Source organism: Toxorhynchites rutilus, chromosome 3, assembly GCF_029784135.1.
Source record: "Toxorhynchites rutilus septentrionalis strain SRP chromosome 3, ASM2978413v1, whole genome shotgun sequence".
NCBI lineage: Eukaryota > Metazoa > Arthropoda > Insecta > Diptera > Culicidae > Toxorhynchites > Toxorhynchites rutilus.
In genome coordinates, this window is record NC_073746.1 from 103,545,472 (window position 1) to 103,571,924 (window position 26,453).

The 26,453-nt window shown below is 39.1% G+C and overlaps 1 protein-coding gene across 2 annotated transcripts; it reads right to left on the bottom strand.

Moving 5' to 3' along the window:
- Window positions 1-1,411: 1,411 nt before the first annotated feature.
- On the bottom strand, window positions 1,412-25,406 carry LOC129773407 (enhancer of mRNA-decapping protein 4 homolog). Of its 2 annotated transcripts, XM_055777005.1 has the most exons (10): window positions 25,048-25,406; window positions 24,871-24,985; window positions 24,603-24,808; window positions 23,903-24,539; window positions 22,796-23,841; window positions 9,990-10,223; window positions 8,935-9,929; window positions 2,660-2,825; window positions 2,057-2,594; window positions 1,412-1,998 (listed from the first exon to the last, which is right to left on the bottom strand). In XM_055777005.1, exons 2-10 carry the CDS (start codon window positions 24,924-24,926, stop codon window positions 1,809-1,811), a joined length of 4,068 nt encoding a protein of 1,355 aa, XP_055632980.1. In that variant the 5' UTR covers window positions 24,927-24,985; window positions 25,048-25,406; the 3' UTR covers window positions 1,412-1,808. The 2 variants fall into 2 exon arrangements, with proteins under 2 accessions (XP_055632980.1, XP_055632979.1); XM_055777004.1 differs by having other exon boundaries at window positions 24,871-25,406.
- Between the last annotated feature and the right edge of the window lie 1,047 nt (window positions 25,407-26,453).

A 26,453-nucleotide genomic window follows, 5' to 3' on the forward strand; every position in this document is an offset into this window, starting at 1 on the left:
TAGCGATGGTATTTTTACGAACTAAAGAATAAAATTCATTGAAGGCGATTTGACGCTGATAAATATCGCCTTCAATTGCACCTACCTTTGCTAATGAGTCAGCCCTCTCATTACCCGAAATGGAGCAATGTGAAGGGACCCAGACAAAGGTAATGACATAACAGCGTCTGGATAAAGCACTCAAAATTTCTCGTATTCTCTCAAGGAAGTACGGCGAGTGCTTTTCCGGCCTCACTGAACGGATAGCTTCGACAGAGCTAAGACTATCCGTTACAATGTAATAGTGTTCAACAGGTCGTGAGGCGACGCTGTCCAGCGCCCAGTGTATTGCTGCCAATTCAGCAATATACACTGAGCAAGGATTCTGAAGACTGTGGGAGGTGCTAAAAAATTCGTTGAACACTCCAAATCCTGTGGACTCAATCATAGAGGACCCATCAGTAAAGTACATGTTATCACAATTGACACGCCCATACTTTGCTTTGAAGATCGTAGGAGCGATCCTCGATCGAAGATAATCTGGAATTTCATGGATTTTCTCCTTCATGAACAGATCAAAATGTACAGAGGAATTGATGTAGTCAGAAAAACAAACACGGTAGGGAATATACGAAGAAGGATCAACCTGCATGGTGATGAATTCATGATATGAGCTCATGAATCCAGAATGAAAATTTAGCTCGATAAGCTGCTCAAAATTTCCGATCACCAATGGGTTCATAACCTTACACCGGATGAGGAACCGAAGAGATAATAAATTGAAGCGATCTTTTAGTGGGAGTACGCCTGCCAAAACCTCGAGACTCATGGTATGCGTTGAGGGCATACATCCCAACGCAATACGGAGACAAAGATACTGAATTCGCTCGAGTTTAATGAGGTGTGTTTTGGCAGCTGATTGAAAACAGAAACTGCCATACTCCATCACTGAGAGAATAGTTGTTCGATACAACATTATAAGATCTTCGGGATGGGCTCCCCACCAGGTGCCGGTAATTGTACGGAGAAAGTTTATTCTTTGTTGACATTTTTTACTCAGATACCTAATATGGGCCCCCCAAGTACATTTGGAGTCGAACCAGACCCCAAGATACTTGAATGACATAGCATGAGTGATCGGTTTACCCAAAAGTTGAAGCTTTGGTTTTGCTGGTCTATGCTTCCTAGAAAAAACCACCATCTCTGTTTTCTCCGTGGAGAATTACCTGACCTTTTGACGAAACCACTTTTACGGGTACATCTGAAGAAATTTCGATAACAGTGTGGTCTACAGCAGCGTTGAGGAGCAAGCAAGCAAGTTCAAGTCGAAGCAACCATGTTCCACCATTGCCAATATGGACAAAATGGGATCTGTTAATGAAAGGTACTGTGATATTTTACTACCGATCAAGATGATAAGAAAAGCTTTGGCTAATTTTATAATTCTTATGACATATATCTTCTGAATGAATAATGATGTTTGATTCGGTGATTTTACATATGTTGCTGTCCAGTCTCTCGCTGCATTTACGCACCATTCAAATATTTCTAGTTTTTGTTATAAAACCCAATGCATCATCAATAATTAAAATTGAAGGCTTGTATTACCGAGCGTAAAAATGGAAACAGTACAAACAAATCGAAACTTTCCCAAAATACCTCTGAGAAAAATAAACATTTTTTGATACCGCTTTTCGAGAACTTCAGAATGGAATGTTCTCTAATAAAATACCGAATTTTTAACTTTTCTCCGAATAACATAAAAACCTGAAAATCTAAACAAATGAGTGTGGAATTTTTTCATCGCCTGTGAACTATTTCCACACATATCAGAATTGCTTGTACTCCAAACCCTTGATGGCGATCATAAGCATTTTGATGCTAGTTGTTAGTTGAGATGAGGGATTTGCGCTCAGATAGTTTTGACAATTCTGGGTTAGCTCACGCATCACTCTAGCTGAATGCTCTTTCGTGACCGGATCCAGAAAGTTGAGATTGACTATCGAATCGGAGAGATACCTTTAAAAAAAATTTTTTCAGTTGTGTCACAGACACTCTATCTGACATTGCGACTTACCTGTGCTTCAGATCATTATGGTTGGACATGTCGGCGGAAATTTGCTGAATAAGCGAGAGCAGAACTGTCTGTTCAAGGGGGCAGGGATTAAACACTTGCTTGTAGTCGGCCTTCTCCAGGGTGAACTCCACCAAACTAAGATCGTTGGATAGCAGTGCTTTGTGAAAGGCACTGTTTATCTGTCCGAGAGCAAGCAATTGTTTGATTTGCTCCTGAATGTCCACATTGGTGGGAGCAGGTGTTTGGGCTTGGGACCGCACCGCTGACAGTACGGAATCTTCGAGTGAAGACGCCTGCGCTTCGAGGCCCTTCTCGATCTCGTGGCGAATGTTTTCCCGGATGATTTTGAGCAGGTTCGATTGCAGCAGCTTGAAGTCTCGGTTGATTTCTTCCCGAAGGCCAGTCGTGTCAGCTTTATATTGGTGCTGGGTGCTTGCGTTGACATGATCCGGTACTTTTTTCACCAGTTCGATAATTTCTTCCGATTTATCCGTTGTTTGTTTCTGCTGGGCCACATATTGGTCCAATTTTTGTAAATCTAAAAGCGAACAACATACAATTACAAACAAGCAAACAACAAAATACTCAATTTTTAGTTTTTACATTCTTTCGTTCCGGCGGAGAAGGTGGCGTTGAGCTGTTGGAACAGCTCCACTGTGGATCGCTCGTAGCTCGGAAGAATCACATTTCGCAGAGATTCGTTAAACAACATTTCCAGCCCTTTCTGCACCCCACTGTGTACGGACAATGTCAGGGCATCGATGAATACCTAAAAGAAAAACAACATTACAACTGAAAATCTATATCTATATCTACTAGCTGACCTGGCAAACTTTGTTCTGTTATATAAATTATTTCTAGTGAGTATTTTGGGTGTAAAATAAAAGGTAAATGTAAAGAGCAAAGTGAATTAGAAAAATTAACCCGTCTGTTCCTTTTTTGCGGTCAAAGCCTGGCTTGTTTGCGCTTTCTGACCTAGTGGACAATATTTTAAATGTTTTAAACATAAATGATCCTCTTAAAAGCTTAGTGATATGCTTCCTTCCGGTTGTGAGAGCATTTTGACGTAGGACTACGTCTTTCATTTCTATATCAGGGTGTAAAATCAAAGTTTCGAAAACGAAAGCGTTACGCCGGAGACCGAGATTTTGGGTGTTGATAGCTCCTTAACAACTGAACAAAATGATAAAAACTTCATTCGGAAGATAAAATGTCTACGCGTTACTTTCTGATCCAAAAACTTGTTTCAAAAGCCTTAAAATTGCTTTCAAAACAGGCTATTGAAATCATCAATCGGTATATAAGCGAGCGCCCCTCCATTCAGATTGAACAGCGATTGGAGCATTTTGCTGATCAACGGTGTCACCGAGAGCCTGTTTGTGCACTTTAGGCCAGAGGGGAATCCATCAGATTATTTTCAGACACAATGCCACTGTCACTGAAAAGGCGACCAAGAGGCTATCAGCATCAAAAAACGGTTCCACTTGAGGAATCAGAGCAGCCGCAACACACACATACACGCGCGGAGCTCTTTTCGTTTGGTTGTTATCCAGCATCGAGAAGAATCCGGAAAAATGTCATCGTTTCTGAAAAATTATCTGCCAGTTCCCCTTTAAATTGAAAAATACATTCAAGCGAAAGAGTTTCTTTTAATGGTTTCTATCCATATAATACTGCGACCAAATACATTTGGTTTTGTGATTTTTCAATCAAGTGCAATTAGCGGGAAAGCTTCTGAAAATTATTCTTCCGCGCAACAGAAAATGTTTCGTTTCGCTAAAATTATATATTTTTCAATCGATTATTGCTCAGTCGCTGAAAGTTTCAAACTCAGAGAGTTCATTCGCCTCTAGTTTGCCTTCAAAATTGCCATCATAAACCACACCTTCTCTCGGTTCCATCACGGACAAAAAGTATACTTAAGCGATATTCTGGTGGTGAAACGCATTCAGTATGTTCCGAACTGTTAAGGAGCGCAGAAGGCTGATCCATCAGGAGAAGAGAAGGCGACCAAGTACCAGCATCAACATTTGTTTGATGCATCGGAGCAGCTGCCACACAAATATACACGCGCACAACTCTTTTCGTTTGGTGATTATCGAGTTAGCATTAACCACTGGTGAACTTCAAGCATCGAGAAGAATCCGGAAAGATGTTATCGATGCTGAAAAATAATTTGCCAGTTCCCCTTGGAATTGAAAATTACATTTAAGCGAAAGGGTTTATTTTAATGTTTTCTATTCATATAATACTGCGATCAAATGCATTTCGTTTTGTGATTTTTCAATCAAGTGCAATTATCAGGAAAGCTTCTGAAGATTATTCTTCCCCATCAGTGGAATATTTTCGTATCCAATATTGGGTGCAGAAAACCATGTGCCTCCAACGTAACGCTCTCGTTTTCAAAGTCTCCCAAATATTCATTTATTCATTCATTCAGAATGGATTCAGATTGAACTTCGGAAAAATGATCACAAAATCAACGATAGTCCTACATCAACCTTACGGTTATATCACAGATATAACACACTTCCTGTTTTGTTCTCACCTTCGATGTTCGGGTTTCGTAGAGGCAAAGAAACTAATGATTGTCTTGCTATGCTTTCATCAGAGGTTGACATAGCCTTGTGTAGAAAGCATCAAATGGAATCAGTGTTTCCAGATATCAAGGGTTCGTTTGATTCAGTTTCCATTGAGGTTTTTCTTCTTGAAAAACTTCATCTAAATGGGTTTTCTCCGAAATTGAATAGTTTTCTGTTTAACCTAATGCGTGAAAAACATAGGAGTTTTCCCAAGGTTCTTCATCAGTTTTATGGGTTAGCTACATGGGCTCAAGGCTCATGTCTTAGTCCAATCCTTTGCAACTTTTATGTAAATAACATTGATGTTTGTTTATCAGGAAACTGTACTTTGAGACAATATGCAGGTGATTGTGTAGTGTCGGTAATGGACAAAGACAGTATTGATCTGTATAATCCCTTGCAGATTTCTCTTGATAATTTGGTTGATTGGGCTTGCAAATTGGGTATTGAGTTTTCTACTGAAAAGTCAGAGATGGTTGTGTTTTCAAGAAAACACCTTCCTGCTCAACTGCAACTTAAACTTTTGGGTAGAACAATTAGACACTCCGTGTCATTCAAGTATTTAGGAGTTGTGTTTGATTCCAGAGGCACATAGGCTACTTGAAACAAAAATGTCAGAAACGAATAAATTTCCTCTGATCCATAACAGGGTGGGGGACTCATCTCGACGATTTGATTAGGTTGTATAAAACAACCGTTTTATCTGTTATGAAGTAAGGAAGTTTTTGCTTCAGTTCCGCTGCCTGTACTCATATTCTGCAACTGGAGAGAATTCAATATCGCTGTTTGCGTATTGCTTTAGGATGTATGCAGTTAACACATACAACGAGACTAGAAAATTTTAGCTGGTATCCTTCCTCTTTCTGTGCGCTTTTTCGAATTATCATTCCGTTTTTTGATACGTTGTGAAACACTCAATCCGATAGTTTGCTATACTTTGGAAAAATGCTAACCTTAGGCACTCAATCTAATCGAATGTTGCTATATCATGAATTTCTGACTCTGGAAAGCCCATCTGCTTTATCTGGTTTCCAGACCATTCTTTTAATTTTGTTCAATCCTTCTATTAATTTTGACTTGTCAATGAAAGTTTATGTGAGTAGTATTGTTTCGATCCGCGACGTTCTGGCTACGCGTAATCTCGAGGCTATTTCGTTGATATATTATTTCTTCAAGTCCAAACACTTTCAAGTATGAGTATGTGTGTATTTTTTTTGTTATTTTTAATTATCGTTTACATCTCCAACTTTTTTGTTTTTTTATGAATAGTTTTATTTTTTACGGTTTTCAACGTTTTCGTTTTTCTCCAACTATTTCCCTCAGAACCTAAAAATACTCAGATGCACGTAATCGTACGCAATCTTCAAGGAGGTGATTATCTCTATCAAAAAAGTCACAAGAAGAAGCCTCCAATATTATTTTACAAGCTGACCCTGCAAACTTTGTCTCGCCCGGAAATGGTTTTTTGTTATAGATACTTTCAAGCATTCACGTTTTCTTACTAAGCGAACGTCCATGGGTTCAATCGCAGAACTGTTCATTGATTAAATTTAACCCTTTACAAATTCCTTTTACTATTAATTTCCTAGTACTTCTACAAGAACTCGTCATTATAATATCAAATTATTTTCAGACCCAATTCGCGTTCAAGATTTTTCATCAGTTGCAAATACAGTCAACTCTCCCTTACTCGATGTTCTGTATCTCGATATTTTCCCTAACTCGATGGATTTCATGGCACCTTCGATTTTACAAGTATTCTTCTCTCCATAACACGATACCTCCCTAACTCGATGCCTCTCTTACTCGATGTGTTTTGATTCATTTTTCCATGGATTTTCACCTCCCTAACTCGATTGATTTTCGCGTACATGTTTTTGTGCGTTATTACCTCAGATTTCAATTGCCCTTGAAAGTAAAGACGGAGTGTTCGTGTCATCAAACAATTTCTTTTCAAGTATGGAAAACCACGAGAAACCTTTCAAGCGAACAATCAAAACGCTAACCATTGCGCAAGGTTTGAGCATCATCGAGCAGGTCGAAAAATATGGACGGAAGGGGTCTGAAGCTGCAAATAATTTCAGTATTGCACAAAGTGCGGTATCAACACTACTCAAACTGAAGTAAAAATGGAATCGGAATGGAAAATTGTATCTAGACCAAAAGCATATAAGGTTGGTCAGAATCGAGAAGCTGGAGCGGTCAATGAATTTTTGTCTTGTCAAGCTAGACAAAATAATTTACCCCTCTTCTATTCTTAGGGATATGGCTTGAGAATTTGTCCAGAAACTGGGAAATCCTAACTTTAAAGCACAACCAACATGGACGGGAGTGATATTCCGCTGGCATAATTAATGTGTCGTGAGCGATGTCGACGGTACAATACCGTTCGATTGCTCAATGTCTTTTAATAATTAGTGCAAAAAGGACCAAAACGTGATTTGCTGTGATCTGATGCCAGATACCGATATACTAGAAAGTGTTGAAAAACCTGAGAAAAACCCTGAAGATAGTAGTTCTATTGAGATGTTAATTCGAACGTTAAATCAAACCTGAAGAATATGTCCGGAATATTGAAATCAACTGAAAATGTTCCTGTGAAACTATTCGAACATTTCTTTGTGATTGAACAGTTCCTGCGTGATCGTTACAATTCAGTTTGAGTAACATACTAAATCAATATTTTCTTTATTAACCTAGTGCCTCGTGCAAGTCGGACTCGATTATATACAAACTCGATTATATATGATTCGATTATGTAAACTTTAGGACTCGATTGTATACAGTTTGAAAAAAAAGTTTTTTTTTATAATTCAAATATGAATAATTTCAAGAAAAAAAATTAACCTTTCAGCATTAAGGTGAAATTTAAGTGGCTTTTATAAGTACAGTGGGTTAAAAATCGCGATCTTTGAAGATTTTGATTGAATCTTCATCAGGAATTGTTTATATCGATACGGCAGCGAAATTAAGAGAGATAGAAGTTGGGCGTCAAAGAACAAATTGTTGAGAGGTTGGAGAGCTTTAATTTAATTGATAGAAACAATCAAGTTTAGTATGAATTTTTAGGAGAAAATTAATAATTGCAAATAAAAAAAAACTTTTAAATTTTCCACTTCAAAAATGTTTAATCCACTAATTTAGATGTTCCACTACTATATCCTGTACTAAATTTTCTCATCTTTCAAATGAAAGCAACAAAATCGGATTACGTAGCATACTTTTTAATGTAGAGTCAGTTTGAGCCAACAGAATCCGAAACAAAGAAAAAGTTCTATAAGTCTGTCATCGTTGAAATATAACCGTCTATCACCTCCTGAAAGATTCTGGAAAAAATATTTTTTTTATATGAGAAAGGTGTTTTTTCACTTTAAGGGAATGAATCAAAAATTCAAATTCATACCATTATTGGGACACTTACCCTAATATATGACAATTTGAGACATAAAAAAAATTAGGAAAAAATGTTCTGTATCTCGATACCTCCCTAACTCGATGGTCCCTTTGGATATCGAGTTAGGGAGAGTTGACTGTAACATGTTTCTCCCTCACATGGAATATATGTTTGATACAGAAAATATAATAAAATGATGACATCTGAAATCGAACGATTCCTTCCTCGAGTTTTTCCCTTACCCTTTGCTTGATTAGTTCTCGAGTTATGCAGAAATTTGTCTTTCATTGGTATGGTGGTCCCCCCATAGAGAAGAGGGAGGAATGTCGTATCACAATGAAAACGTATCTTGTTCCCTAAAACCTCCACATGCCAAATTTGGTTCCGTTTGCTTAGAGAGGGGTGAGGGGTCTCGAAGTATCATAAGAACCTTCCCCGACCCCAAAAACCCCTACATACCAATTTTCATGTCGATCGGTTCAGTAGTTTCCGAGCCCATAAGAATCAGATAGATAGAAATGAAATTTTGTAATGATTTATATTGTACCATTTCTTGAAAAAAAAAAAACGATAGGGTTTTTATGCATTTTTGAAAAAAAAAATTGCATAGTTCTCCTCACAGGGGCTTTTTCCTATTCATAAACACGGCTCATTAATGCTTAACGTTGCTGAGCCAGTTGAAAAAAAATGAACCTAAAAAAAGTATTTTTTTAGGAGTGACACCCAAGACATCCGTCCCGGGTAATAAATCAATATAGAGTTCTGTGATTGGACCACGTTCGGTTAGTAAGAAAATGTGAATGTTTGAAGGTATTCATATTAAAAAAAATAATTTTGGACGCAACAAAGTTCACCGGGTTAGCTAGTGTTTTATAAATAGAACCGACTCGATTCCGACTTACCTGACTACGGCTCATTTTATCGATGCTATGTCGGAAGGCGGCGTCATGGGCCTGCATGGTTGTCACAACTTCCTTCTTGAAGAGCATTGTGATATGATCGACCTTACTTCCGATCAACGGCACACAGACCCGCTGCACTTCGCTGATAACCATGGGCGCCAGTTTTTGCACAAGTTGATTGGACAAAAATACTCGAATTTTTTCGATCAGTTCATCCTTAAACGTTCTGTTCTGAACGTGAATAGCTGCCTCGAGCTTGTATATTTGATGGGTATTAATTTTGCTATATACTTCGGAGGTTATTTTTGGAATGCTGGCCTCTAGCTGGTCGATTCGGGACTGATAGCGTTGTATGTCCTCCGAGCGAGAAGTGTTCATATCGTGTATTTGAGTTCTCAGTTCTGATATTTGACGAGATTGCATCTGTACCACATCCATCATTCGATCCAGTTTTTGGCTGATATCATCAAGATGTTTGGAATCGTTTGGCACCGTTACGATCATCGGAGCTTGGGGCGGTGGGTGTTGAGTAGGAGATATGAAGCTGTTTTGCGTTGGATGTGGTCCCGTCGGAACTTTTGGCCAGTCTATTTTTTTGTTCTGCTCGGATTTGCTTAGCTTCTCGTGAGTCCCTTCCGATTTCACGTAACCGTGCGACTGATCATGGTTGTTTGGTTTCGCCTCCGATGTCTTCGGTGCAGTTTGAGAAAGTGACTTCGGTTGCTCTCTGCGCTGGTGAATTTCATCCTCATCGTCGTCATCATCGATGTTCTTGAAGTTGTAACCATTGTCCTCTTCCTCGTCGTCAATAATTTCATTCTCCAGATCATTCAGCTCGTCCTCACCGATACCGAATATTTTGTCCATTAAAATGTTATCCGAGTCGTAGCAGTCATTATCCTTCAGGGACAGGATTTCTTGGATCTCCCGGCTAGGGCTGGACCCACCGCTAGCGAGCATTTCAGCCGAGGGCATTGGTGGTACGGGTGGTGTTGCTACGGAATCAACGTGTTGGTTTTGTTCTATCAATGAGCTACACAAAGGCCTCAACATACCTGACAATGCTTTCTGTCGTAATTCGTCGGATCTCCGAACTTTGGCCTTCTCCTGTTCCTCGAGTACTGCACTATTCACCATGTTAAGTACACTCAGTGGTGATGGTTTCTCTGTCAGGTTGTCGTTGGGCGACGCTTCGCTGTTTTTAAGTTGCTGCTGTTTGGTCACATTGGCCAACATGAAGAGCGTATTCAGCACATCCGGGTTTACCGTTTCATCATTTTTGTGATTATCTGAAACAAGAATTTGCGTTATGTCAAAACAATCATTCTCAAGAATATAATCCACTACATGTATATTTGTGTAGTTTTAATTGTGATATATAATCGATATAACAATAATATTCATGATGTTGGTATCGCTACATCGACTGACAGTCAACACGTCCTTTGTACAACCAGCGAACGCTAACAACACCCATAGATCTAGCTGGGGACTAATTTTTTTTAACAATAAATCTTCAACAAACAATAGAAGTTACACTATTCACAAAAGCCCGTTTGTTTATAGGAAACCACCCTCATAGTCATACTTAAAATTATATTAAAATAACACTAATTTGTGTGCCTAGTTCACGAATTTTCCTTTAATGAACATCGTTAAGCTATAGGTATTAAATGTGAATTCATCGTATGATCGATTCATTTTACCCTCATGTTGTGATTAGAAAAAAATGTTTAGTTTATGTTTTTTTTTAAAAGGAAAATTGAAACCCGTTCAGAAGTATTAACAGACAACCAAAAACAATCCCCTAGTTTTTGGTATGGCCCCCCTTTGGCGTCTAGTACTTCCTGCGAGCGCTGAGGCAAGATTTCTGGTCTCTGTAGATGGAAGTGCCTCCCGGATCTCCGTAATCGTCGTTTTGAGTTCCGCTTCGTTCCCTGGATTTTGAAGAATGGATGGTTCTTGATTTCCCATCATAGATACTCAATAGTGTTCAAGTTCGGTGATTTCGGAGGTGTTTTGAGTTGATCGGGACATTATAGAGCAGGCATGGTTCCAGTTCCAGCAGCCGCCATACATCAACTGACCACCGCCGCCGTATTTTACTGTGGTAACTAAATGCTGAATCTGAAGCACCGATCCTGGTTTCCTCCACGCCATCTGTTTTCCATTCGATTCAAAGATATTGGTTTTCGGCTCACCCGTATAAAAGATCTTGTTCCAGAACTCCTTAGGTCTGTTCATATATACCTTAGCAACCTGTAGTCGTTTTTTCATATTCACCTTTGAGATGAAATAATTTTCACGGCCAACATGACCTCTCAAATTGTTCCTGTATGCTGCTCTCCGAATAGTGTTCGCGCAGACAGGTCTCTCAATGATGCCGGCTACTTAGGAATGTTTGTTTAAGGGTTTTTTCGCAATGTTCGAACAATTACCCGTTCATCATCAGAGGATAGGATCCGTTTGCGTTCTCTATCGGGAGATTTTCCATGGTTCCATCGTATTTCCACTTGTTTATGATTTTCTTTACTGTAGAGTGGGCTCTTTCGACAGCAGCTGCTATTTCCCGTAATGTCTTTCCTCGACAAGTCTTACTTATCATCATTGTACGTGTAACAATATCTATACCGTTCCATTTTGATAGAAACTTTTTCAAACATCTACAAATAATAAAAACCAACATTACCCAAGCAGTGGCTTGGTGTCGACGTCACACACTGACGAAAAAAAGTACGCTAATTCGCAAAGATGTTACTAAAAAAGTTAATTAGTTTGGAGAAATTTATGGTGTAATCTCAATTTTGCGATGCTTAGAATAGAGATTGTATTCAATTTGTTGGAATAAATAATTAGCAAAAAACTTTTCGCTAAATTTTCTTTCGCGCATAGTTAGTTAAATGTTGTCAAAAAAATTTTCCTCCATAATTCTGTAGTTTAGGTATTCAAGAATATACCCAAGAAAGGACTTATCGGAAATCTTATTATTTACGAGGTTAGAGCCATTTTCTGTGATGCGATATCTAACGTGGTACGGCCATAACAATGAACTTCAAACGCGTTTGTCTCTAAATTAGTTTTTTTTAAACTGGCGTAGACAATATGTCAAGCTCTACTGGACCGATTCATGTCGAATTTATATGGATAAGATCTACAGCAAGGATGCAAAATTTCGAAAGAACATGTTGAAATCGAAAAGCAATTTTTATCAGTGCAAAATATCTCCACCGACACTCTTCACTTCTTTCCATCGCGGTGCCGCTGTGCCTATGATATAGTTTTCGTTCCATCAACAGAAATATCAGTTCATTCTCGATGTCAGTGAATTCAAGCCGAAAATATCACCTTTCATTGCGTCCTGGTGAAATTTTCGTTGGTCATACACCAATAAACTGAACACTCAAATGTGCCGTTGCCCATCGATGTGTGTGCAATAAGTGGCACAAAAATGGGACCGGGGCTAGAAACATACCAGGAAAACATACACACGAACACGCGTTCAAACGTCTGACGCGGTGTCAGTGAGATGATATTTCCTTGTATGGAATTTTATTTCCTTGTATGGAATTTTATTTCCTTGTATGGAATTTTGTTCCCTTCCACTGTCAGCTGATCGAAGATGCGTATGAAAATTTCGGGCGTAAATTCTCAGTGAGACAGTGGAACGAATGAGTGTGGGGAATAATGCAAAAACCAAATGTTCCACGTGACGGAGTGTCGGTTGCATGTAATTAAGTTTGGTTCATTTGTCATGAACTGCGGGGGCATTGGTGGTTGATTTTGATGTTGTCTCAATATCTTGCGCTGTCAGTAAAGTGAGTGTGAGATTTTGCAACTCTGATCTACAGTCATCTCTCTGTCACATGAACCTGTAAAAAATGATATTTTTAAAATTTCACTATTTTTAAAAAATCGGGAAACGTAACACAAAACGTTTTAAACCGTATTTTGTTTTTCAAACGGCCGCCGTTTTGTTCAAAAATATGTTTTTCACTTGCCCGAGGTTCATGCGATAGCGGTATCTTTACTGATTGAGAATCTCTTCGATTTTTTATGCTGTTTTTTGATTTGATAACCAGAAGGGCTGGAATCGTGTACACCACGGCACAACTTTTTTTTAGTATCCTCTCACTTCATCAGCTCTTAACTTTTTTAGTTCTGAATATTTTTTCTTTGTTCCCTGTTTTTTTCTCCGCCAAACTGTCATCTCATAACAAAACAATCGAATCATACAACTGGTGAGTTGGGATTCTATTTCTATTTTTCATTTACTAATTATTTTATTTTGTTTCAGCTATGAACACACCAGGCTATTTTGCTTCCTGTGAGCGAGATTATTTCCGCCATCACCACAGTGTGGATTGCCACTGTGATAGCAGCCAACAGCATCAACAGTTTCCGCAGCAGTATCATCCAAACCTTGTTGACCGTGCCGAAGAACAGCAACAGGACCTGCCATCGATGGTGTTTCGAAAAACTTTATTAGGATGCGAGGATGAGATCCAAGACTGTTAATCGTTATCAGCAATCATGTAAGTTGCATTTTTTTATGAGAATAATGCCGTAATGAATTTGTCTTTTCAGACCCTGGAGACATCGACACCAATACTAAAATGAAGAAAAAACGCGACGAGTATCCTCCAATGCAGGATTCTAATGCTGAAGAAGCCCAAGCCATTGAAGAATGGGATCGCCGGGAGGAACTGGAATATGAAAAGCTATTAGAGTCTTGCCCTCGCTCAGATTTTGAGATTTACCATGAGAAAACCCTCTCCACCTAAAATATATATACATATTTGCAAATGAGCGGCAAAACTAAATAGCTGAACAGAATGGCTGATTATCTGTAATTATCTGTAATATTAGGCTGTCAAAAAAGTCCTGCGGTATTTTTTTTAAATTTTCATTTGTTCATAAAATTAGTTACAATCATCTGTTTTAAGTCAAATATGCGCCGTTTTGTTCGATGACTTGTTCCCAACGAGATGCCAACTTCATAATACCCCTGTTATAGAAGCTCGCTTCCTTATTGGCAAAAGCCTCTTTTGTGGCTAACTTCTGACTACCTAACTCGTTCGCCATGGACAATAACAGGTGGTAGTCACTTGGTGCAAGGTCCGGACTATACGGCAGATGCAAAAGAACCATCCGAGCTCCCGGAGCTTCTGGTGCGTCACCAAAGAAGTGTGTGGCCTGGCGTTGTCCTGATGGAAGACAATGCGGCCTCTGTTTATCAAAGATGGCCTCTTCTTCATGAGTGCTACCTTCAAGCGGTCCAGTTGTTGGCAGTACAGGTCCGAATTGAGCGTTTGGCCATAGGGAAGCAGCTCATAATAGATTATTCCTTGACAATCCCACCAAACACACAGCAGAACCTTCCTGGCCGTTAATGAGGGCTTGGCCACCGTCTGAGCCGCTTCGGCGGGCTTCGACCTCGACCGTTTGCGCTTCACGTTGTCGTAAGTGACCCACTTTTCATCGCCAGTCACCATCCGCTTCAGAAACGGGTCGATTTTGTTGCGATTCACATGCGTCGATACGGTCAAAGATGTTTTTTTGCTTCAACGTGTGTGGCACCCATACATCGAGCTTCTTTGTGAATCCAAGCTTCTTCAAATGGTTAATAACGGTTTGATGACTTATCCCCAGCTCTTGGCCGATGCTACGGCTGCTACAATGCCGGTCTTTCTCGGCTGATTCAGCGATTTTGTCGCAATTTTCAACGACAGGCCTTCCGTAGCGTGGCGCATCTTCGACGACCTCTACACCAGAACGAAAACGTTGAAACCATCGTTGTGCGGTGGAAATGGAAACTGTATCGGGTCCATAAACTGCACAAATTTTATTGGCAGCTTGAGATGCATTTTTGCCTTTGTCATAGTAGTACTGTAAAATATGTCGGATTTTCTCTTTATTTTGCTCCATATTTGCGACACTATAGCTCACGAACGACTTAACCAAACAAAACACCGTCAAGGACTATATTATAGCGCGCAAAAATACCTTTCCAACAAGCTATAGTATGACTCGATACAATGAATACAACTAGAACTACACGCTTACAACGACACCTCGCGGAAATACCGCAGGACTTTTTTGACAGCCTAATATAATGATTAAAAATAATTATGTATTTTTTCTTCTTTCATTTCAATAGCAAATCAATACAAACAAGAGGTGAGCAGTGCTGAAAGCAGGTCGACGCCTTGCACATGTTGGCAAGAAAGTGACGTCAAGTTGTTCGATGAATGTATATTGAAGGTCGATAAATCGATTGCAAGGTGGCAGCATTTGAGGTCGATTGTTGACATTTCATCGACCCAATCTTGGTAGGCAAAACGGAATATGGGCAGAGATGCCAGGTTTGAAGACATGTCTTCATTTTGAAGACATTTGACTTACTGTGAAGACATTTGATTTTGTGAGGACATTTTGAAGACATTATGAAATATGGAAAGACATTTCAGCGTACGAGGGTTTTTGAGAGATATTATTCCCATGAAATTCTAACTATTGGCCGACAATATCGGCAAGAGTAGGGATTTTATCTCAGTGTCATCCGCTCGCTTTTTATCAGTGTCACTTGTTTACTTTTGTTCATAGTAATCAACGGAGACTTTTGTGTCAGGGTCATTTACTTGCTTTTTTCGAACTATTCCAAGCAGAAAATCCAGAAGCACATATAATGAATTCAACAATAAAGCGACTTCTACTTCAAATTCTGAAGAATTTCCAACGATCTGAATACATATTGTCTCTGGAAGATATTAGCTCATTTGCGCTCGAGAATTCGGTTGATTGTGACATTGGATTTTTATTATTTTGGGCCTATATGGATATGGTTTGAGTTACAACTTCAAGGTGAATTAAACAAATTGAGGTATCATAGTTCCGTTCTTGGGAAGAACTGGGGCTATATTCACTCAATCAACGGTTTATCAAGCTAATTATCATTTCTAAACTCATTAAATTTAGTTCGCAGTTGTGCAATATATTCTTTGTTCACATTTATTGAAATAAATTTCGAAACCTCAAAGCAAGTTTAATGAAATGCGCTCTATAACAATACCAGTTGGACATTGAATAAGCTCTTATACTTTATTCAAAAGTAATTTATGAGTTTTAGTTTCCTCCGATATTATTATGAAGACATTTGAAGACATTTTTTCGTACCATGTGAAGACATTTGAGAAAATCACCTGGCATCCCTGTCTCCATCGCGTGTGCGAAGCATTATGGCGGGTTTACACTAGGGAGATCTATAGCTATAGATGGATTTATTCACCAAAAAATAGATGTAAAGATGAGAATATATATGATACACTTCTTTGAGGTATATATTCATTATATAAGTTCGCGCTAGTGTAAACGGTTGATGCGATTTCTATAAATCTCATCATCGGTCTGATTCTACGCGGCGTATGAGGTGAGATGACAACTGTCACGTATAACGCGCAATTCCACCAGGCGTATGCCGTGAGATTTCTTACTTGAATGAACTCTCACCAAATTTCCGCTCTCAAATCTACGTGACGATTGTCACATGAACTGGGATTTCTAGGTGACAATCGTCGATATGTCTTGAGGTGTCGACAGCGCATAAAAACAAATGAAAAATGGAAGATAAATAATAAGCGTCGTTTTTGGTCTTAAACAATCGATAATAATGGTATTGTATGTATCAATAAAATCAATTTATCTTCAATTTTCACAGTGTGAGTGACGAATTACAAGTAGTTTAAAATTCTTGTGAAATCTGTTATCCCTCGATCGGACGAATAAACACTCCGGAAATATTTCCATTACATGAAATCAACTTATTTTCTCTTAAATATAGCTATTACATGGATCTTGGGTTTCATCTATCTAACCGCGAGTCATCACCACAGAACTACATATCCATACACGACGGTGCCAGAGCCAAAGCAACAACTGAAAGCGTAGAGAGCAGCAGCAGCAGCAACGATGGCACTGACTGCAGTATAACAAATATCTAACCTCTCTGAGCGAAACAAATAAAATTCTGGGATGCCAAATATTTTTTTCTGAAATATATGCGATAAAAATCTGAAATATCTGTAAATATGTGCTAATGTCTACAAAACTGGCCGGTTTCATTTTTCATTTGGAACCAATCATGTTTTGTCACTATTTTAAAGAGCCTGCAGCCGGAACAAAGGGTTTTGACAAAAGTAAAATGTCTGCAAATTCGTGAACATATGTGCGAATGTGGCATCTCTGATCAGATTTGGCAACCAACAGAATGAACACCTTGTCACATTCAGTTCATCCTCTCAGATACATAAAATGAACCTCTTTAGGAATAGAGTGAGGAGAATTGCGTGATGGCGATGTGACAATTGTCATCTCACTTCACACGCCGCGTAGAATCAGGCCGATTATTTCATTCCATGGCCTTTGTTCCGTAATGGTAGGATCCCAAATATGACGAAAACAGGACAGTGTTGCTTTAGTGATGGGGGCAGAGCTTTCTTGAGTTCTAGTTTATCCTTTATCGCAATCTTAAGTGTACCAGAGGTATTAATGTAACGCGTCCTAAAATAGCATCGACATCGAACACTCGGCCTTATTCTGCGTGGCGTGTGAGGTGAGATGACAATTGTCACTTATGTCACGCGATTCCACCAGGCGTATGCCGTGAGAAATCTCACTTGAATGAACTCTCACTTTATTCCCGCTCTCAAATATACGTGACGATTGTCACACGAACTGGGATTTCTAGGTGACAATCGTCGACATGTCTTGAGGTGTCGACAGTGCATGAAAACAAATGAAAAAAGGAAGAGGAATAATAAGTGTTTTTTTGGGTCGTTTAGAATCGATAGTAATGGTATTATATGTATCAATAAATTCAATTTATCTTCAATTTTCACAGTACGAAAGACAAATTGCAAGTAGTTTGTTTTTTTTGTGAAAGCGGTAGTGAGTCTGTTATTCCTCAATTGGACGAATAAGCACACCGAAATTATTTTCATTTCATGAAATCTATTTATTTTCTCTAAAATATATCTATCATATGGGTCTTGTGTTTCATCTATCTATCCGCGAGTCATCGTCACCGAACTGCATATCCATTTCAGAAGCCGTGGTATATGCCCGAGCCGGAGCCAGAGCAACAATTTAACACTGAGAGTGCAGAGAGCAGCAGCAACTACGACCAAAACAAAAAAAATGCTAAACTTTACAGGATGCAATCAACTGTTTCACCAAATCTAAATCAAATACCTGCAATTTCGGCAGAATGTCCTGATACACTAACAACAGGCCAGGTTAAATCATTCTATTCTATCCAGAAAGTCGGCCTGATTCTACGCGGCGTGTGAGGTGAGATGACAATTGTCACATCACCATCACGCAACTCTCCTCACTCTATTCCTACAGTCGTTTCGGATGCCGTGAGAGGTTCATTTGATGTATGTGAGAGGATGAACAGCAAGTGACAAGGCGTTCATTCTGCTGGTTGCCAAATCTGATCAGAGATGCCACATTCGCACATGTGTTCACGAATTTGTAGACATTTAACTTTTATCATAACCTTTTATTCCTGCTGCAGGCTATTTAAAATAGTGACAAAACATTATTGATTCCATATGATAAACGAAGCTGGTCAGTATGTCAGACATTAGCACATATTTACAAATATTTCAGATTTTTATCGCATATATTTGAGAAAAAACATCTGGCATCCCAGAATTTTATTTGTTTCGCTCAGAGAGGTCAGATATTTGTTTTGCTGCAGTCAGTACCGTATCTATAGATCTGATTTAACCTGGCCTGTTGTTAGTGTATCAGGACATTCTGCCGAATTTGCAGGTATTTGATTTAGATTTGGTGATTGTTGATTGCTTCCTGTAAAGTTTAGCTTTTTTTTTTGTTTTGGTCGTAGTTGCTGCTGCTCTCTGCACTCTCAGTGTTAAATTGTTGCTCTGGCTCCGGCTCGGGCATATACCACGGCTTCTGAAATGGATATGCAGTTCGGTGACGATGACTCGCGGATAGATAGATGAAACACAAGACCCATATGATAGATATATTTTAGAGAAAATAAATAGATTTCATGAAATGAAAATAATTTCGGTGTGCTTATTCGTCCAATTGAGGAATAACAGACTCACTACCGCTTTCACAAAAAAAAACTACTTGCAATTTGTCTTTCGTACTGTGAAAATTGAAGATAAATTGAATTTATTGATACATATAATACCATTACTATCGATTCTATACGACCCAAAAAAACACTTATTATTCCTCTTCCTTTTTTCATTTGTTTTCATGCACTGTCGACACCTCAAGACATGTCGACGATTGTCACCTAGAAATCCCAGTTCATGTGACAATCGTCACGTATATTTGAGAGCGGGAATAAAGTGAGAGTTCATTCAAGTGAGATTTCTCACGGCATACGCCTGGTGGAATCGCGTGACATAAGTGACAATTGTCATCTCACCTCACACGCCACGCAGAATAAGGCCGAGTGATTTCCAACCGGTGGGGAATTCCCCCCTAGTGGGGAATTTGATCATTAAAAAAAAGGGAAAATGAAAGGGAATATTGCACATTTATTTCGCTTTGAAGCAAAAGCAAAAATTGCCACAAAAACTTAATTGATACGCTGAAATTTCCGATCCTCGGCAAACATTTCCAAATCTGTTCAATTGAACAACTTCGCAATGTTTGAAATACTTTCGTCAGTGAATGATGATGGAACAGATGATGAAATAGTACATAAGACCATAAAAAAGGAAATTGTACAGCATTTTTCAAGACTTTTTACAACAAGTTAAACTTGAAACAAATTGAAAAAACTTGAAAAATTCCCTATATCAAAAAAATAAAATTTTGACATGAAATGCTTTCCGACTAGTAGTTTTGACGTAGGACTACGTCTTTCATTTCTATACTGGGGTGTAAGTTCAAAGTTTCGAAAACGGAAGCGTTACGCCGGAGACCGAGATTTTGAGCGTTAATAGCTCCTAAACAACTGAATGAAATGGTATGATAAACACTTCATTCGAAAGATGAAATATCTACGCGATCTATGCTTTTTACTTTTTAATCCAAAAACTTGTTTCAATAGCCTTAAAATTGATTTCAAAGCAGGCTATTGAAATCACCCCAATCGGTATATAAGCGAGTGCCGCTCGGAAATCTACTCAGTTATGATTGCGCAACGATTGAGGTAGCATCGCTGGAATGAATGGATGTTTCCCTAACACAGACTTCAAAACCATGGAGCCAGGGGAAACTGGCATTATAAATTAGATGCAAGCAGCGGGTACTTTTGTACTCGTTTGTGTTTCTGCAAATCGCAATGTTTCCCTAACACAGACTTCAAAACCATGGAGCGTGGGGAAATTGGCATTGCAAATGAGATGCAAGCAGCGAGTACTTTTGTACTCGCTTGCAATTTTGCAAACAGGAATGTTTTTTTCCCAACACAGATTCCGAAACTAAAAAGTTGGGAAAATCGGCATTGCAGATCTCGGCAGTACTTTTATACCCCCTTGTATTTTTACACTACAGATTCATTTTGCTAACAAATCGGGTGCAAATGCAACGCTTTGGCTCGGTTATTCAAGACTGCATTTCCCTTCATGTCGCCAGCTCACTGAACTTCTACGCATACCGCTTGATGATTAGGCTAAATGTTGATAACTATTTGCTGCGATAACCATTACCACAATGCATGAATTGACCTAAATTGGGATTTGTTTGCAATTGAATACGTAAATTGTTTCATACATTCACTAGTTTAATCAATAGCTCTGCACAGCGGCGATATCGTACCCAATGAGGAACATCCGAGGTGAAAAAAAAACACATGGTTGCTAAGCCAACGGCAGTCCTACGTCAACCTTGCGGTCATATCATAGGTATAACCCATCCATAGTTTTCGGATTAATCTCATCGATCTACAAATGATCGATTCTTATCCCAACATGTGAAATAAGCGTTGCAAGTGTTGTTGTCTTTTGCCTAGTATTATGGGAATCTGGATTTCCTACAAAGCTGCTGATGAAAACAAAACACCGTAACAGAGTGGATATCGAAGATGACATGAGGTGTGCTTTTCGACAACGGTTTCAAGAATTACGACTTATATACCTTTTTTGTAATCAGATAAAAATATGAAATCAAATTTGTTGCATGAAAACCGTTTGTATTTTGTTATTATATTACTTACTAGCTGACCCGGCAAACTTCGTCCCGCCCAAAATTTGATTTTTCTTATCAATACCTTCAAACATTCACGTTTTCTTACTAAGCACAATTTTATGGGTCCAATCGCAGAACTGTTCATTGATTGATCTTCTAATCGACCCCGTTGAATTTACCTTTGACTATAAAATTCCTAGTACTCCTACCAAAACTCATTATAATATCAGATTATTTTCAGACACAATTCTCGTTCAAGATTTTTCAACCACTTGCAAATAACATGTTTCCTCAGATTTTTCAACCACTTGCGAATAACATGTTTCCCCATTACATGGAATAAATGTTTGATACAGAAAATATGATAGAATAGAGACAACCTCCACCACCCCCCCCCCCCCTCTTCCTCTCTTAGAGTGATGGGATGAGTGTCTATTCACCATAGAAACTTTTCTTGACCCCTAAAATCATCACATGCCAAATTTGGCTCCATTTGCTTGATTAGTTTTCGAGTTATGCAGAAATTTGTGTTTCATTTATTTGGCCCCCGTTGGAGAGGGAGGTGGAGTGTCTAACCACCGTAAAAACATTTATTGCACCCTAAAACCTCCATATGCCTAATTTGGTTTCATTTGCTTGAGCAATTCGCGAGTAAAAATTCCAAGTTTCGAAAATTCATAAAATATTGATGTTCCACAAAGTTCGTCAAGAATAGTTTTACCATCTTCGGTTGAATTTTTTAAATTTTTTACATGACTTCTATTTTTTATGAAAAAATAAAAACATGTATTTTAGATATTGCAAATTAAACTTTTTTTTTGTAAATAAAAGAAAGTTTTTAATTTTTTTTCTCAGTGTATATTTTTTCACTTTTTAACATCAATACTCTGTAACCCTTCTAAGACACCATTTCGGTACGCCTCATAGTTTTTGAGATATAAATTATCAAAGATTTCTCTTACTAAAATCGATACGGCCTTTCCAAAAGTTACACTCGAGTCAAAAAAAATCCCAAATGCTGTGGAAAACTCATATTTCCTCCAACCCAAACGGAGTACCAACTTTCGTTCGAATCGAAAATACAAGTTTTTAAAATCTGCATTTTTAGTTCGATTTCATTGGGAATTGCACCTGTCCCGATGGAAGCTTGTATTCTCCAAAGTTAGGCCAACGGACTTCGCTCAGCCCGACGGGCCTCGCTGGCAAGTTGTGCCAGCTTTCCTTGCTGAGCTAACGTTAATACATTCCATGTTCCAATTCTTGTCCTTTGTTTTGCACTAAAAGTCGTTGCCGTAAAATCAGTTCGTAATCTTTCATTATTGGTTACTGTTACTTACTGTTACTTAGGTATTTCGGGAACAGTAGGTTGTTAGCCAAAGGTCCCAATACTACAGTCAAAATGAAACCCCTGGGAAGTCTTAGAAAGCTTTTATCTTTTTGTTTATACTCTGTGACTTCCCCGTGATTTATCGAATAAGTATGCAATTCATTTTGAAGGTAGCATAGGAAACACAATAAGCTCAAGTGTGTACTTTTAAACCACGAATTACATACTGAGTATTGCTTATTCCGATAGATTTTTTGCGGTTTTCATTAGTTTTCTAGATTCAATTTTTTGACCATTGAAAAAACTTATCAGAAAAACAATGTAGATGATAGATATAAAGGAGTCATTATCACTCACCAGATTTTTCCACGCTGGTTGAATTGAACGAGTCCGGCGTCATCAAATTGATCGGTTGCTTTGGCTGAGCGCTGGTGGAACCCACACCAGTATTTGCCAAATTATTGACACTGATTCTTCCTCCCCCAACCGTCAGAACAACCGATGGTAATCCAACAGCAGCACCACTGTTCACAGCAGATACATTAGGTGATACCATCTTTTTCAAGTCTTCCACTTCCTTTGCATTTGAATCATTATTGTCCGAAACGTTTATCGACTTTTCCGAACCCGTTCGTGTCGACAGACGGCTTCCTGCGTTGCGAACAACGCCATCCACCACGGAAGGTGTATTGTTCATCCGTTCATCTTTACCTGTCGAACCGCCGATCGATGACTGGGACATGTTACGATACTCGCTGCTCATGCTCGTTATGGTGCTGAGGACATCAGTCAAATAGGTCACACTCGGTTGGTAGAGCACATAGCATTCCTGCACGCTTTTCGGTTGAACGAGAAACATGTGGATTACCACACAGTAGAGAGCACTGTTCTCGTCGTCGTAATCATCCAACTCTTCGATTAGGTAAGCATCGCTTGTTTTATACATCCGAACGGCCACATCCAGAATACCGAAGCTGAGAATCGGCGACGAAAGGGGGAATTCTGCGATCGAGGAAATGAACGCCCGCGTCAACGGAACTCCTGTGCCGGTCGAGCTGAGGGTTGTTGAGGTTGTGATATCTTGATCGTTTGGCTTGTTTTCGTTCTCCTTGGAACTGTCGAAGTTTGCCTCCGAATTCCCATTGCTAACGGAGCCGCCGTCGGTTCGGTTGTCGGAGCGAACCACTTCTTTGCGAATTTGAAGCACGTACATCTCGCGAGTGGTTATGTCCGAGAGGACAAGGAACGACGAAGTTCGGTCGATTTCGGCCTTGAAATTCAACGGTTGATCGATCGACGGAACAAAATTGATTGTTTGTGTGCATTCCCAGGTCTCGCAGGACCATAACTTGATTTCCGTGTTGTTGTCCGAACAAGTTATCGCATGTTTCCATAAAACTTGACTGGAAAACAAGAGAAGCAGATGAGAATGAAGCTTTTTATGATCGAATAGAAGAAATATACTCTGCTCCTTGCTCGGTATAGTTATCCAGGAAGAAGAAATTGCTGATTGTCTTTCCCCCATGGGGTTTCCATTGATGTAAACAGCGCAAGTTGTTGTCATTGGTATGCTGATAAATCTGATAGAACCGGATAACTCCTTCGTCACAGCTGACGGCCAGTGTTGTTCCATCGGCTGAGAATACCGCTCCGGTGATGTTCGGCAGATTGACTTTGAATCCACCCTCGGAAATATCTTTCGCATCGATCAACCAACAGTTGTAACGTTGAACAACGGCACTAATACTGTAACATTGGAAGACATCGCCGCGTGTCCACACCAACAGTTGGCTCGCATACTCATCTTCATAACCGTTGTCTTGCAGATATGGACACCAGGAGATTTTATCGCATATTGGAATGTGATTATCGATCGGATCGCTAATCATAATCAACACTGTGCATATGATTTTCTCATTGATAATCTCAACCGTGAACACGCGAAGCACAGCTTGTTCGATTACGGCCAGTATAATCTTGGACGAGATATGTGCAAACTGCAAATCGAGTACCTCGTCTGACATATTCTTTATGAGTGCGCGTTGTCCGAGCGAAAGGTCCACAATACGGACCATTCCTTCCGGGGTGGCGCGATGATTTACTACAAACGTTGGTGTAAAGTTATAATTTAAATATTACACGTTACATGAATAAGCAATTCTACCTGTTATTGCGTATGCAATGAGCTTTCCTCCTCTATGACACGCAATCAAATGACCCGGATAATTTTTCAGTTCCCATTTGTAGTCCACTATATTCTTTAATTTGATCTTCGAACTCCCATGGTCGTGCTTACCAGCGCCACCGACCACGGTTACATTCTTTCCAGAAATCTCAACACAATTTTGCTTCTCATCTTTGTTAAACACACTTAAAAAGCAGAAGAAAAAATGTTAAAAACCCGGTATTTCTAACTCAAAAACCAAAATTACATTTTTGTTGATCCATCAATGCTCCCGTTCGAAGTAGTCTTCCCCATCTTGTCCATCGCAAGCAGTAGTGTGCGGAGCTGGTGTCCGATTCTTTTGAAAACGCGAAAAATCTGAACTGTTCCGATGAGAATGAAAATTAGCATAGCATCGCTACCATCGGAGGTAGTTATTCTGTACGATATAGATTTCCACGCAGGAATACACTTCAAATATCCTTCGATTGCACACTCTTTTCCAAAGTTCTGGCCCAAGGACAAATCTCAGTCGTAGTCTCTGATGGTTTGTAATCAATTGATGCCCTGTGGCATGTGAATTTCTTCCTAATAATTCCTCCGGAACGTACTAAATACCGTAAACAAAATCACCGGAGTTTTTGCTAACACTTCCGGCGGCTAATTTTGATATTTCGGGAAGCGTAATTATCGTGTATTGCGAGTATTTCGTTCGGAAAATATACGCGAAGCCGCGGAGTTTGCAGTTTTTTGCAGTTTTAACTTTCTCATCTCCGTGCGTTTCCCGCATCACTCGGTTTGTCAGTATCGGCTGTCAAAGTTGACTTCGTCGATTTTTTGTGTTTTCTTTTCCTTTCGTCGACCCAAATTATACTCAAAGGGCGTATTTGCGTTGACGATATTGTGTTTCGTGCTCCGTTGTGTTCCGTTTGCGTGAAGTGAAAATGGTAATGTATTTCCAGGTTAAATAGACACTCTTTTAGTAACAAATTATGAATTAAAATGAACTTTGTATGATGCAAATATAAACATACCATGTGTTTTCAACTATACTTTAAGTGCCGTTTTTCCATAAATTCTATTGCAGTTTATAAAACAAACGAATACCTTGTGAAGTGTGTGAATAAGTGTTCTCTTTGATATTAGCATGCTCGAAGGCAGTTGTAGGTTTTCAAATATTTAATGAAAATTATTTTGGAAATGTTGTATGCATGGTCAGGTCACATAGTCTTGACCCTTACACTGATGGGCGAAAAAAAAACCAGGGGTAGGGGTTACGAAACTGTTCACATTGAAATCTATATTCTGTGAATAAAGCATAAACATAAATTGTGAGCGATCGATATATTTCCATTGTTAATAGAAGATCACTAATTCCACCAGGATGTAGCTTTCCGATCAGCCAAATATTTCTCAAGAAATTACACAGGAAGATCATTGGCACCCTACCCAGCCTAGTTTTGTGTTCTGTAGAGGCGGGGTGTATCATTGTTGCAAATAGCAAATACCAATTCCAAACTTATTTCAATGGAATGATGAATCTGCGGATTAGCTAAGTGAATGGGATCTGAAATTGGTCACTGATTAACTAATTCTAAGTTTGATCTAAGTTTGAGCGACAACTTGGGTGTTGAACGATCCAAAATTACATCACAATACGAACTCTTTTCATAACTTGAACAATATTACTATTGCAACCATATCATCGTGACTTTTCGAGCCAGCAGTTTTGTTGAGAAATTAAATTCCTTGCAGAGGATGCGCGTGATGCAGTTTGTTTGAAAATTACAATGTAGAATGGCTCGACAAACATGTGGGCGAAGCTATCGAATACACTTAGGCGGCTCGCAC